Source organism: Mirounga leonina, unplaced genomic scaffold, assembly GCF_011800145.1.
Source record: "Mirounga leonina isolate KUSES-001 unplaced genomic scaffold, KU_Mleo_1.0 Mir_53, whole genome shotgun sequence".
NCBI classification, from domain to species: Eukaryota; Metazoa; Chordata; class Mammalia; order Carnivora; family Phocidae; genus Mirounga; species Mirounga leonina.
In genome coordinates, this window is record NW_023270807.1 from 90,771,336 (window position 1) to 90,784,626 (window position 13,291).

Here is a 13,291-nt window from a genome sequence, read left to right on the forward strand (position 1 = left end):
CCTGGGCTTTTTCCTGCATTTAGGGGGTGAGGGTAGGGGCTGCACTCTCTCTCAAGAGGCGTAAGCTTAGAATTGAGTATCATCACTTCCATCACATTGTAGTTTTCATTGCCTATAGAGGATGAAGCTGCATCCTGGTTGGCTCACTTTGGCTCTAGAGCAGATAAAGGATGCTGCCATGGGCAGGAGTGGAGAACATTGGGAAGGAGACCTGTCTTAGGGGAAAGAAGATGAGGGCATTGGTGTGTGTGTTGGGTTTGAAGGAGTGTTGGGACTTTGGGTGGAGATGTCTATCTAGCAAGTACTATTAGAAATAAGCATCTGGGATGAGAACTGGGGAGCTTATTTTATAACGGGTGGTTCAAATCTTAAGATTGGAGGAACTCCTGAATAGGGAGAGAAGAGAAAGAAAAGGAAGAGTATGTGAGAGAGCCCAGGACCACGTCTGAAGGGTACCTATCAGGCAGTGGATGGAGAAAGGCGAAAATTAGATAGGCCCGAGAAGTGTGTGTGTGTGTGTGTGTGTGTGTGTACCCATGAGTACATCTATATCCACAAACAGCTAATGGATGTGTTAGGCATGTGCTACAAAGGTCTGAAGAAGTCTGACTGTTGATGATAAAATCTGAAGCTAAGGTGTTTTGTCACTACCAGACAGGTGGGTGGTTCAGGTGGAGCCTTGCCATGTGTCCGTGTTTCTGTTGCCACCTCTCATAGAAGTTCACACACTCTTTTTATCTCTAGGTAGTGTCCATCATTTCTTCATCACAGAGTCCCACCATGTATTAAAAGCATTTTCAACGACAATAGCAAGGCCCTGTTCCAGGCCACAAGAATCCCTGCTGCAGTTGATGATACGCTGCCGAAACCACCTGTAATTTCCAGGGCTGGCCTGTGTGGATTGTCATTGCCGTGCTTGCCCTTTACCCATCACTGCCCCCTGCAGCCTCCAACTCCAGCCTCTGTTCTCGGACTCTTCCTTTGAGAAGATGCTTTTGTTTGGTGTTAATAATTTATTAAGATTGGTCTAATTAGGAAGTTCTTATCGTGCTGCTTTACCACTGAGAACCACAGGTGACTGACTGTTCTTTTAGGCATCTCCTTTTTGTTTGAACTCACGACCCTCCAGTTTAGCAATGTAGAATTCTCTGTGCTTAGGACAAGGATAATCGTAACTGAAACAAATCTAGAGACTCTAGGCCGGGAGTTCCCAGGAGTTTTCCCGGAGGTTGAGAATCACACAGACATGAATTTAAGTCTGGTCTTGGCTACCTACTATCTTCGTGAGCTTGGGCAGGCTGCGCCATTGCACCGAACTTCAGTTCCTCCAGCGTCGGGCGGGAAAGGCAATACTGCCTGCTTCATCGTGGAGCCGGGAGGGTTTACGTGCAGTCACGCCTGGGGCCTCCTCAGAGCACAGGCCTGTCCCGTGGTGGGCCTTCGGTGAAAGTGCCCTGTCAGCCCTGGTGGCATGTGTATTGTTGCCACCGCCTCCCCTCTGCGTGTGTCCCTCCTCCCACCCTTCTGGGCAGCCCGCGGGGTATCTTCGAATGTTTGAGAATCAGCCCTGGTAAATCTAGGAGGGAAACTGGAAATGTGTTTTCCAGTGGTTCCTGGATACTTGAACTGATATCATGAAATGCTGTCAGGCCACATGAGACCTTTTTATTTTCAGCTTTTTAGAGCAGAGATGGGCACTATTACAAGAAGCCTTGGGGCGCCTGGGTGGCTCAGTCGGTTAAACGTCTGCCTTCGGCTCAGGTCATGATCTCAGGGTCCTGGGATTGAGCCCCGCATTGGGCTTACTGCTCAGTGGGGAGTCTGCTGCTTCCCCTGCTTGTGCTCTCTCGCTCTCTTGGTTTCTCTCAAATAAAATCTTAAAAAAAAAAAAAGCAGCAGCTCTTGTCACCCTTTCCTTTTTTTTTTTTTTTTGGCCCTAGAGGCCTCCAAGATTATAATGTCTTTGGCTATTAATATACCCCATCCATTTATCCAACATATAATTATGAAGGGCTTTTTCCATTATGGACATTGTGCTAGACACTGAGCCTACAAGGATGAAGCTGCATCCTGGATGGCTCACTTTGGCTCTAGAGCAGATAAAGGATGCTGCCATGGGCAGGAGTGGAGAACATTGGGAAGGAGACCTGTCTTAGGGGAAAGAAGATGAGGGCATTGGTGTGTGTGTTGGGTTTGAAGGAGTGTTGGGACTTTGGGTGGAGATGTCTATCTAGCAAGCACTATTAGAAATGAGCATCTGGGATGAGAACTGGGGAGCTTATTTTATAATGGGTGGTTCAGATCTTAAGATTGGAAGACTCTTGAATAGGGAGAGAAGAGAAAGAAAAGGAAGAGTATGTGAGAGAGCCCAGGACCACATCTGAAGGGTACCTATCAGGCAGTAGATGGAGAAAGGCGAAAATTAGATAGGCCTGAGAAGTGAGTGTGTGTGTGTGTGAGAGAGAGAGAGAGAACATGGTTCCTACCCTTGAGGAGGACGAGAGAGCCTTGTAAGCAAATGTAATGAAAGGTTACCCTGTAAGTACTGTTTACCTCTTTCCAGAGGGTAAGGAGCAGGCTGTCCTAACCACTGAAAGGTGAAGAGCCATGGTTAGGCTGCTGGCGAGGAGCCAGCGCATTCTGAAGGAGTATGTGTTCTGAGCGTAGTTTGCCCGGTGGAGCTCCCTGATGCCTACGTAGAGAGCAGCAATGTTGCTGTTGTGCACCGCGTAGGTGGATCCTAGACATGCCCAGTCTTTCCTAATGATTTGAATCCTAACCCTTCCATGTAAACAAGGGTGACCTCTTTTCCTCGTAAGCATCAGATGTTAAGAAATGATGGAGGAATGGGGTTGTGTCTCTTAAGAGCCCAGTAAATAATAAGACATTGAACTCCTTTTGAATAACCACTTACAAGTAAGATATATATGATCCTGGTTCCTAAATTAAATAATGGTGATGGCTGAGCAGTTTTGGAGACAGGGACAGTTAACACGGTAATTGTGGCTGTGGTATAATTCTGGGCCACCAGTACCAAGACAGACTTGACTTTCTTATGATGGCAGTTGTCGGTAGATGCGAGCCCGAGACTGCAGACCAGCATTGTTGGTTCAGGCCCCGCGCCCCACACACTTCTGAGCAGAGAGTCCTGCACGACCACTGGCAGTTGGTAGCATTTGGGGCTTGGTCATTTGAATTTGGAGGTCCGTGTTGTAAACCTGGCAATACTTTTTTAGAAAAGTGAATTGAAGCAATATTTAATAAGATACAGCTTTTAAGTGTATGTCCCATTGACAGTAGTTCGTAATTCGTAATTATTCTAAAAGGACAACTTGGGGATATGGGATGAATATGACCTGTTTTGCTGCTTTTTTTATCTGAATGGTAACATGTTTGCTTATAATCGATAGATGAGCCACTTTTTTAGCCCCGAGGACGGCCGTTCTCAGCATTGTGTCTTCTGTGCATAGGGAGGCTCATGCACCTGTACGCCGTGTGTGTGGACTGCCTGGAAGGGGTTCACAAGATCATCTGCATCAAGTGTAAGTCCCGGTGGGACGGCAGCTGGCACCAGCTGGGCACCATGTACACCTACGACATCCTGGCCGCCTCTCCGTGCTGTCAGGTTGGTATTGACCCCGCAGAGCGAGCAGTGCATGATCTCGGGCTTCTGTCCCCTGGCGAACGCAGAGGAGATAGGGCAGCACTGTCGTTAGTTCGGGAGAGGGCGAGGAGGATAGCGAGTGGTCTTCCCCCCCCCCCCCCCCCCCCCGCCCCTGCGGCCAGGAGTGATGGCTGATTTACCACAGCGTGACGAAGCTATTGCCCGAATACTCTGCAGCCATTAAAAGGGGGGTATTGTGGAATAATGTATAATCAATGGGAAATATTTTTAGTGTATTAAGTAAAAAAGGTAGTTTATAAAATGGTGTAACAGTATGCTTCTATTTGTAGAAAGTGACTTTGGAAAGGGACCTGCTAACCTGTAAGCCAGAGGCTGTGTCCGCATGCTGGGATGCGAAGTGGTTCCTTTCACTTGCATTTTCTTATGTTTTGTGTGATTAACATATACTTAGGTTCTAATAAGAAAAAGTCATTATTGAAAAGGAAGAAGAAAGTTTTACTTTCTGGAACAGACAGGATTTTCTTCTTCCTTCCTGTGGGGTAGCGCAGTTACGCAGGAACTGCCTTCCTGTGCTGCCTTAGAAAAGATTTTTAATCCTTAAAGTACTGCTGAGAGGAAGCATTTTCCGAAATTGAGCTGTCATCAGAAAAAAGGGAAGTAGTAGTCTGGGAAAACAGGTTAGATAAGTCCATGGAAACACAAGAGACAAAACAAAATCCTTGTGCTTGGGGAAAAGAAAGCCTTGTTTTACAGTTCCTTCATAATCACGGGTAGGAGAGAATTTTACTTTGCTCTTCAGTTGCCAAGCCTGGCTTTTAATATAAGTACTGATAAGCACTTTAATAGTTACTATATAGCTTTGTATCTTTAGCACTATGGTTTGATTTTTTAAAAAGAATATCCTATGAGAAGCTGTGCTGGTTGAATGAAAAGGTTGGCAGAGCAGGGATTTCAGCCAAACTTTGTCTGTACTAGGGTCCTCAAAAGAGAAGTATGGGCATGGGAGCCCTAAACGGCACCCGTGACCAGTCATGTGATTCCAGATAGGATGGACTACTGGTACGCTGTTCTAATGTATTGGCCACATTTCCATTTTAAAATTCCATCAGCCTTGGAAATGAGATGTCATAGTCTTTTATTTATTTGTTTATTATTTTGTTATGTTCGTCGCCAGAGATCTCATAGTCTTTGAGCGACGCACTGCGGCATTTTGTCGGACTCAGCTGTGCCACAGTCCCGAGAGAAACAGAAGGAAGTGGCTCCTCTCTCGACACACACAAGAGAGGGTTCTCTTTCAAAGAAATGAGGAAGTGAAAGAATTTGGGGCCATTCGTTGGTGCTGGGAAGGACCTGGGAGAGCTAGGTCAGCCTCCTTGTTTTCCACACACAGTGGAGGTCTTTTTACCTAGGTCTTTACGAATGTGCCACAGCCGTGCTAAAACCTTTGACTCCCAGTCCGCTGTTCTTTCTCCTATACCACTGAAGGGCAGTGGGATTAGTTCCTTATCTTTAGGGAGGAAAGCAGAATGGCATCCTGCTGTGGCCAACCTGTTGGTACTCATGATATATTTCTTTTAAACCAGTGTAAGCCCAGACCTTTATTTTCTGGCCTCCAACTAAAATGGAAAACATGTTTGCTGACTCTTTGGCTTTTAAAAAAATGTCAGTTAACTGCAGTTCACTCTTGAACAACATGGGGGTTAGGGGCACTGACCCCCTGTGCAGTTAAAAATCTGCCTGTAACTTTTAACTCCCCAAACACTTAACTACTAATAGCCTACTGTTGACTGGAAGCCTTACTGGTAACATGAATAGTTGATTAACACATATTTTGTATATGTATTATATACTGTGTTCTTACAATAAAGGAAAGGAAAGAAACCGTTATAAAGAAAATAATAAGGAAAAGAAAATACATTTATAGTCCTGTACTGTATTTATTTAAAAACTGCTTCTAGGTGGACCCGTGTAGTTCAACCCATGTTGTTCAAGGGCGACTGTGTATTCACTGGGAAGGTGCAAGTGTTAGATGCTGCTAAGCGTCTTCTACTAAGACTTTGAGCCAAAAAGAAGTTTAATGGTTAATTATTTGAAAGGAATAACAGATTAAAGAGAATGATTAAAGAGAGAGGTTTGCCCAGAATTTCACTTTTGTTGCTCAGAGCGATTATTGTAAAGGGAATTTATCTTAGCCACAGAAAGGTCGTCCGTGTCCTAGCTAAGAATGTGGGCTCTGGAATAAGCTACTTTGGTCCAGTCCTCAGCCTTTCTGCTTCCTAACTATGTGGTCTTGGGCATGTTGCTATCACTATGTGCCTGTTCATCTAAAATTCACATACTACACATACCTCTCGTGAGTGTATTGAGGACAAAATGAGGTTACGCTTTTTATTACATTTTTAGAATGAATCTAAATTGAGAGACTGTTGTACTTACCATTTCTGGTTATTCCTCTAAGGTCTTGGACCTTTTGCTAAAAGATCCCAGTCTTGTGCCGTTAGAGACCCAGGCATGAATGAAGAGCTAGTGTGTGGTGGTAACACAGAACACTTCTTCCTGGATTGTTAATTTTGCTGGAGTATTTTCGGGAAACTTTATTTTTACATCAAAGAAAACAAGTGTAGTAATGAGCGGAATGAGAAATGCATATGAATTTTTAAAATAAACTCAGCACGGTCCACGAAGTTTCATGAAACTTTGAATGAGGGGAGTCAGCTTCAGCTGCTCCTAACAATCCAGGGGAAGGAGTGTCCTATTGTTAGGGATGCTTCCATGGAGAAGTTGGGGAGAAGTTCAGGCAGTGTGAGTTTGGAATTTTCTTCCTACCAGTAGGTCAAAGTGTTAACGGTGCTGCAGATCCACAGAGAAATGAGGAGTCACACTGTCAGACGGATGATGAATATGTGAATGTGTATCTTCTTCTTTTTTTTTCTTTAATTTTTTTTTAAAGATTTTATTTATTTATTCATGAGAGACAGAGAGAGAGAGAGAAGCAGAGGGAGAAGCAGGCTCCCAAGGAGCAGGGAACCCGATGCGGGACTCGATCCCAGGACCCTGGGATCACGACCTGAGCCGAAGGCAGACGCTTAACCATCTGAGCCACCCAGGCGCCCGTGAATATGTATCTTCTGCTTGTCTACCCTGCTTTTGGTAATAAGAGGGATGCTTGGCTGAGCTCCTGATCAGTTTCTGAGACATGACAGTGTTGCATTTTGGTTTGGGTGACTTTGACAGTGTGGTGAGGTGGAAGGGAGGGTATGGTGGCTGACGCATCTGTGTTTCCCCCGCAGGCCCGCCTGAACTGTAAGCACTGTGGGAAGCCTGTGATAGACGTGCGGATCGGGATGCAGTACTTCTCCGAGTACAGCAATGTCCAGCAGTGTCCGCACTGTGGGAACCTGGACTACCATTTCGTGAAGCCATTTTCCTCCTTCAAAGTTCTTGAAGCTTATTGATGAAAGCTTTGCTTTAGTAATAGCTGTTTTATTGACTTTATTTCTTTATTACATATCTTTTATAGGGAAACATTCTGTGACATGACTTTCTTTTCTAATTTAAAGGAGAGTTCCTTTGTGTATGTGTGCCACTAAAATGGGGTTGGCCCCTTGCCCTCACTTGACTCCTGAGTGTTAGTCTGTGGTCCTGACCAGAGCCCAAATGGATAATCCTGTGAGTCTGGGGTAGCGGTTCACTATCACTAAGAGTCTCTCATGCAGCTTTTAAGGTGGTGGGAGGATAGGGTGAATTTAGTAAAGGGATTATGTGGTTATCAACTAAAAGCATGGTGGGAGTTGGAAGGAACCTCTTATTAAAATGTTACCTGTCTGAAAACCCACTTTCAGATCTGCTCAGGCCTTGGGAAAAACATGGGGCATGTGAATGTCAGTCTGTGCCTGGAGGGCTGAGAGTGTATTAGTCCATCTTGGTTCATTGTTGTGCAGTGCACATTGACCTGCAGATTATTTGAAAGTGGACATGAGTGCTGTTTCTTACACCTCTGTGATTTAGCAGGCAGTTTTCCTACTGAAAATTATATCCAAATTATAAGACCTATGAAAACTTGTGGTGTTGCAGATATTTTTAGGTAAACTGACCTGTAACAGAGAGAATATACTAAATGAATTTGGAAGTGATGCGCACGGACTCAAGGGGGGCAAGATCAGGCAGAACCCTATCATTGGAATTGTGTCTTTGAAGTTGGTCAGATGAGCTCTTAAGGAGAATCCATGAATGACATGATTTGGGTGGTACTGATTTATGTAGGTTGCACTGTCCAAGTGCCATTTGATGTCAGATCCTTCTCACAGGTAAATCTCACAGGCATATACCCGAACTGGTGAAATTCAGAACCATCATCACCTGCTTTATCTTCCACAAAACTGTCATGGCCACATTTGACCCATTTAATGATGAGTTTCCCAGATCATAGGTTTGACCCTAAGAAGGAAAGGAAAAAAATTGCTTTGTGAGGATATGAGGAAGAGAACAATAATACTTCTTTTTAAAGTGTGTTTCATTTCTCAAAACCATGGATTGTAGTGTATAACAGTATGTTTGAAAATAGATCATTCTGAAGCTTTCTGTGATACTTCACCATTAGCGAAAAAAGATGATAATTTGTATAACTTGATTAGTCAGAGCATTGGGCTTTCCCCATACCATCATAGAATTGGAATTAGAATATGATTTCTCAAAAATGGATTTGGTAATTTTAAGTATTATATACATATATGCTAAAAGAATGCTGAAAATACAATCTGTTTTATGAGTAGCCAAATTTGGGGTTATGTGAACAGTTTGTATTACTCATTTGGTTTATACCATTTTTTTCCCCCTCAGAAAGCTGTTTTTCCTCTCAGAAGTGTTTCGCTGTTACTGCAAGCAAGTTTCAGTTCTACTGTATGAGATATTTGATAATTTGTGTGAAACAACAGAGCATTGAAGAACCAATATATCAACTAATATTCTTATCTTTCAGTTTGGATGATTGTAATTCGGTTTACTGCATCTAGTTTGGTGTTTGATGGTCTGAAAAATATTTCACAGTGGGGGGAAGTGCTCGGTGCCTCTACGAAGCCGCAGATCGATCTCTCTCTGACAGTATTTGATGCAACCTTGCATTTGATGCAAGGTCTATAGGACATAGCCCTTGCAAATTTGTCTTTAATACACAAAGCTGTAATTGTGAATTAACTGGTTCCCCACTGATTCTCTCATGTACCCAAGTGTAAAAATCCGTCAGTTTCTCGAATCTTGAGAGTAACATTTGAATTTTAGTTCTGAATTTCAAGCAGGTAGTAAAATATTTGTAATGCTGTTTTTTAATGCACCTAAAATTTTATAGAGAAACCTGCTTATTATTGTTCTGGATCTTAAAGTTTACGTATAGATCACATTCACAAGCCCCTTGGTCTAAAACTGCTATGAATGTGGTGTCTGATGCATTCAGTATTTTCTCCTTCTATTGGTTTCTACTCTCTGAAAAATAAGTAGGAGGAGTTTTCCCTGTAATTGGGTAAAATTTGCTTTTGGCCGTTATTTGGACCACAAAGTTAGGATTTGGTGGATGCCACAGTTCTGAAAAAGGAGAGGCAGAGGTATCATCTGAGAGTTTCGTTTACCTGTAAGGCATCACAGTCTCATCTAAAGTAGAAAATCTGGCTTATTTGAGAATAAAATATAGTGAGTATGCCACAGTGTGGATAATAAATCTTATTTTGGAAATCTGCTAACCTTAGTATTTTCACCAGACTTTCTCAAAGTACTTTGCTCTGAATACCTTGGTAGAAATTGGAGTATGTCAAAAAAGATGACTATTTTTGTTATGGTTTGGTTATTAAAGGATATTAGTCACCCAGGAGATCCATTTTCTGTTTTCTGATAAATAGTGTTCAATAAAATGAACCACTACATAAGTGACTAATAATTTCAAAGTGATTTTTCATCTGTTTTTTTTTTTTTATCATTTATTTTTAAGGGTTCTGTACCTGGAACAAATAAAATTTTACCTGCTTCAATTCAGTGAGAAACCATTTCTGATGGCTTTATCGTTTCCTCTTCAGGCTGGCTCAGTTCTCCACTTCTTCTGGCTGTATCTGAAGCGAGTGATAATACCGAGTTTATCAACTGCTTGATTGAAAGATAGACATTGGCCATGAAATTGGGCAGTGGGGTGAATTATTCCATTCTTAGTAAGACAGAGCTCTCCCCGGTCTTTAATTTCCAGGTTTTGCAAAAGAAGTTTATTTTCAGAGTAAAAAGTATTTTCATATCTTTTGTGGCGGGGGGGAATGAACTCATCAGGAAAGAATATTATTAGGTGTTTACTAAAACTAACAGGCTGATGCATAACTTAGTAGACCATGAAAACTAATTTGCTGAAATTTTCTGTTTTGTCCTGTAAGACCAATGCCTCCTGTACAGTCGGTTCTCCTTTCCCCGGGTTAGGACCTCCACATGGCTTCTCCTCTTTGGTCTCCTGGTTGCAGCTCTTGAGCAATTTTAGTTGGACGTTTGGGGAGGACTTGAGGAGAAAGCGCTCCTGTTCAGTGTTTTGGTTCCTTTAATAGGCTGCCACCTAACCCAGCTCATCTCTGTGTCCTGTTGACTTTGTTATTTTTCCAGGTGATTGAAAGAAAATTAACGGACGGGCATCGTTAAAGCCAGCTCAAAAATATATTCTTGTCCTAAAGATTTCTTGTCAAAATGTCTTGGATTGCACTTTTGTTATGGGAAGATGGTGTAAATAGTTAAAAGAATGTTGATAAAACGGAAACATTTGGTTATGGACTTGTGTGTGGTGTTTGAAGGTTTCTGTTTGTGAAATGTATGTATTAAAAATAATAAAATCTCAGAAGCTAACATTGTACCCTCTCTTCAGTGTGTCACTTTATTTTTTGTTTGGGGCTTCAGGGTTTTGGAGCTTGGGCCTGTTTGATCAGAAAAGATAGTAGGGAAGCCTTTCTGGGGTTTGACCACGGTGCGTTCACAGTCACGAGCACCGTGGACTTCTTATGCTGTTTGATGGTGGTGGGTCGCATGCAGCCTCACTTTGCGATAAAATAAGCCTTCTATATAACAGAGTTGCTTCCATGTGGATAGTCCAAAATTAATTGTTCTGGTTAGAGGGAATTCTACTGAATGGGTATACAGTCCTACTCTACAGATTTTTCTTGGGTTCCCAGGCCTATAACAATTTTCATAATGAGAAGCCTTGATCACATGCTTCTTCATTGTAAGACAGTGAAAACTGAGTTGTGATTAAACCTCTTGCGACTTTCTGCACTGTGGTCAGATATGTTTTACATTTTAAATCTCGTTGTCCCTTTCATTTCAACTGTCACTCTCAGCTAGTGGATTGAATCCACAAAAACATTGGAACACAGGATAAGAGGTGGAAATGGGGCTGAGGTACATGTCTCCAGTCTGCCAGTGGATTCAAAGGCCTGTCCTCCTGCTTCTTTGCTACAGATATCTTCAGGCATAACTTTTATTTAAAGGCCTAAGGACTTGGGATAGTGTGGTTTCTGCTAGTGTAATTTATTCAACAAAATTCCTTTGCAATTGTAAGAAAAATACAGTTATTACCATGGCAGAGCAGAAAGAAGAAACGAAGTGAAGCAGTAATTGATAGGAATTAAGTTTAATGGGAGAAGAATCTTGTTTGTAGTGGTTTCCATTTCTTTAAATCTGGCTTATATTGTTTTCGCTTAAATTTAGCAGCAATTAGATTATGCAGGCTGTTTCTTGAGTGAAGAGGTAAGTTTTGGAAGAAAAAAAGCTTGCCTCGAGCTTGTGTTCTTTTCGTGTTTTGTTAGCTGGCCATAGTTGGGATAAACCTTATTTAATGAATATGAAATACCTTTGAAGATAGTTACTATTTTAAATAATTTTTTTAAGGACTATTTTGTCCTCTAATGGCGGCCTCTTGCACTGTGATAATGACTTCATGCAAGCTCCTTCTAGTATTCCTTTGCCTCGGGGATGGCAAAATAAAAATGAACAAAGAACTTTGATGGAGTTCAGTAGAACGACACTGTTTACATTTGTTGGTGGTCAGCAAATGGGATCGGCCGCCATTACATCATTTCCTGGTGAGGGATAGATACTATGCCAAGTGGTTCTGAAAATTTAGATCATATCTTAAAATCAGGTTTAGAACTAGTTACATTTCTCATAAATCTAAAAGTAAGAACTCTTAGCCATAAAAGTCTAGAATTTAGAGATGCCAGAATTTAGAGCAAGGGCTATGTTTTCAGTTGTATTCACAGTAGTATATGTTTGTTAAATTCCTTTATGTTGTACTTACTGTAGAGCGAAACGGAGGCCTAGAGAACTTAAATCTGTATAATAAATTCACATAGTTAGTGGCTGAGAGTATTAAGTCTAGGTTTCTTCTCCTAGTCCTCCAAATAAGCTCAGTGGATGGGTGCTTTGTTTTCAGGTGAGAGAGAACTTTGGGTTTGTTTTCACACTAGATTTAAAAGGTTTGGTAGTCCTCATTTCAGCTGCACAGGTGCTAAAATGGCAGTAATTCTGAGAAGCTTCACTGAGTCCTCGTGTAAGGGTGATAAGTACATTTGAAATGAATAAATAAATAAAATCTTTAAAAAAGGGGCGTCTGGGTGGCTCAGTCGTTAGGCGTCTGCCTTTGGCTAGGGTCGTGATCCCAGGGTCCTGGGATCGAGTCCCCCATCGGGCTCCCTGCTCCGCGGGAAGCCTGCTTCTCCCTCTCCCACTCCCCCTGCTTGTGTTCCCTCTCTCGCTGTCTCTCTCTCTGTCAAATAAATAAATAAAATCTTTAAAAAAAAAAAATCTTAAAAAAAAAAGGGTGATAAGTACATTTGAAAGCATCCCGTTTTCAGAATAAAAAAACCAAATAGGAACACTTTTATAAAAGGGAAAAATAATACTCGAAATCAGTAATTGTGTCTTTTGCCTCATTTTTCATGCATTAATTTATTGACATCTGTTCCCTTTCATTCGAGCACTGCTTGAGGGTATAAGGTGACATTTTAACAGTCTGTACTAAGAATCCGTCATTTTACTCACTTTGGGATCTGACTGAGTGGTTTCGATTCAAACATGTCTAGCTGTCAGATTTGATAGCCTTGGTTTCTGCAATTTGGGCAGGGTTTTCCTTTTTAACTAACTTTTCACACAGTTTCTCTTGGTGTGTTGCAATTTTGGTTTCTCACTATTTTGTCTGAAGCTCTGGTATCTCAGACTTTTTTTTTCTTTTTAAGATTTTATTTATTTGGCAGCACAAGCAGGGGAGCGGCAGGCAGAGAGGGAGAAGCAGGCTCCCCGCTGAGCAGGGAGCCCGATGTGGGGCTCGATCCCAGGACCCTGAGATCATCACTCGAGCCGAATGCAGATGCTTAACCCACTGAGACACCCAGGTGCCCCTCAGACTTTTTTGAGTTGCTAAACCTGAGCACTGTTTATTTGTATTCCACACAGCCTGGGGGCGGGGGACGCGGGGGGGAATGTTGGTTACATGTTTCTTTTAGAGACTTAAGATTTTTCATGGTTAGGAGCTATCTCTTGAGCTTATAATTAGCAATACTCCAAGTTATTACAAAACCATGAGCTGGCAATCAGTGCCTTATACTTGTTTTCATCACGTTAACAAATCACACATTTTTTCTGAAGCTCTGTTGACAT

General features: G+C 42.1%; 1 protein-coding gene across 1 annotated transcript in view; it reads left to right on the top strand.

Annotated features, from left to right (window-relative positions):
* HECA (hdc homolog, cell cycle regulator) overlaps positions 1–10,493 on the top strand; it is a 48,592-nt gene extending 38,099 nt beyond the window's left edge. The window contains exons 4-5 of the mRNA XM_034991460.1: positions 3,471–3,625; positions 6,916–10,493. Coding sequence (XP_034847351.1) covers positions 3,471–3,625; positions 6,916–7,080 — 320 coding nt within the window. The 3' untranslated portion in view covers positions 7,081–10,493. The remainder of the gene's footprint in view (positions 1–3,470; positions 3,626–6,915) is intronic.
* Positions 10,494–13,291: the final 2,798 nt, after the last annotated feature.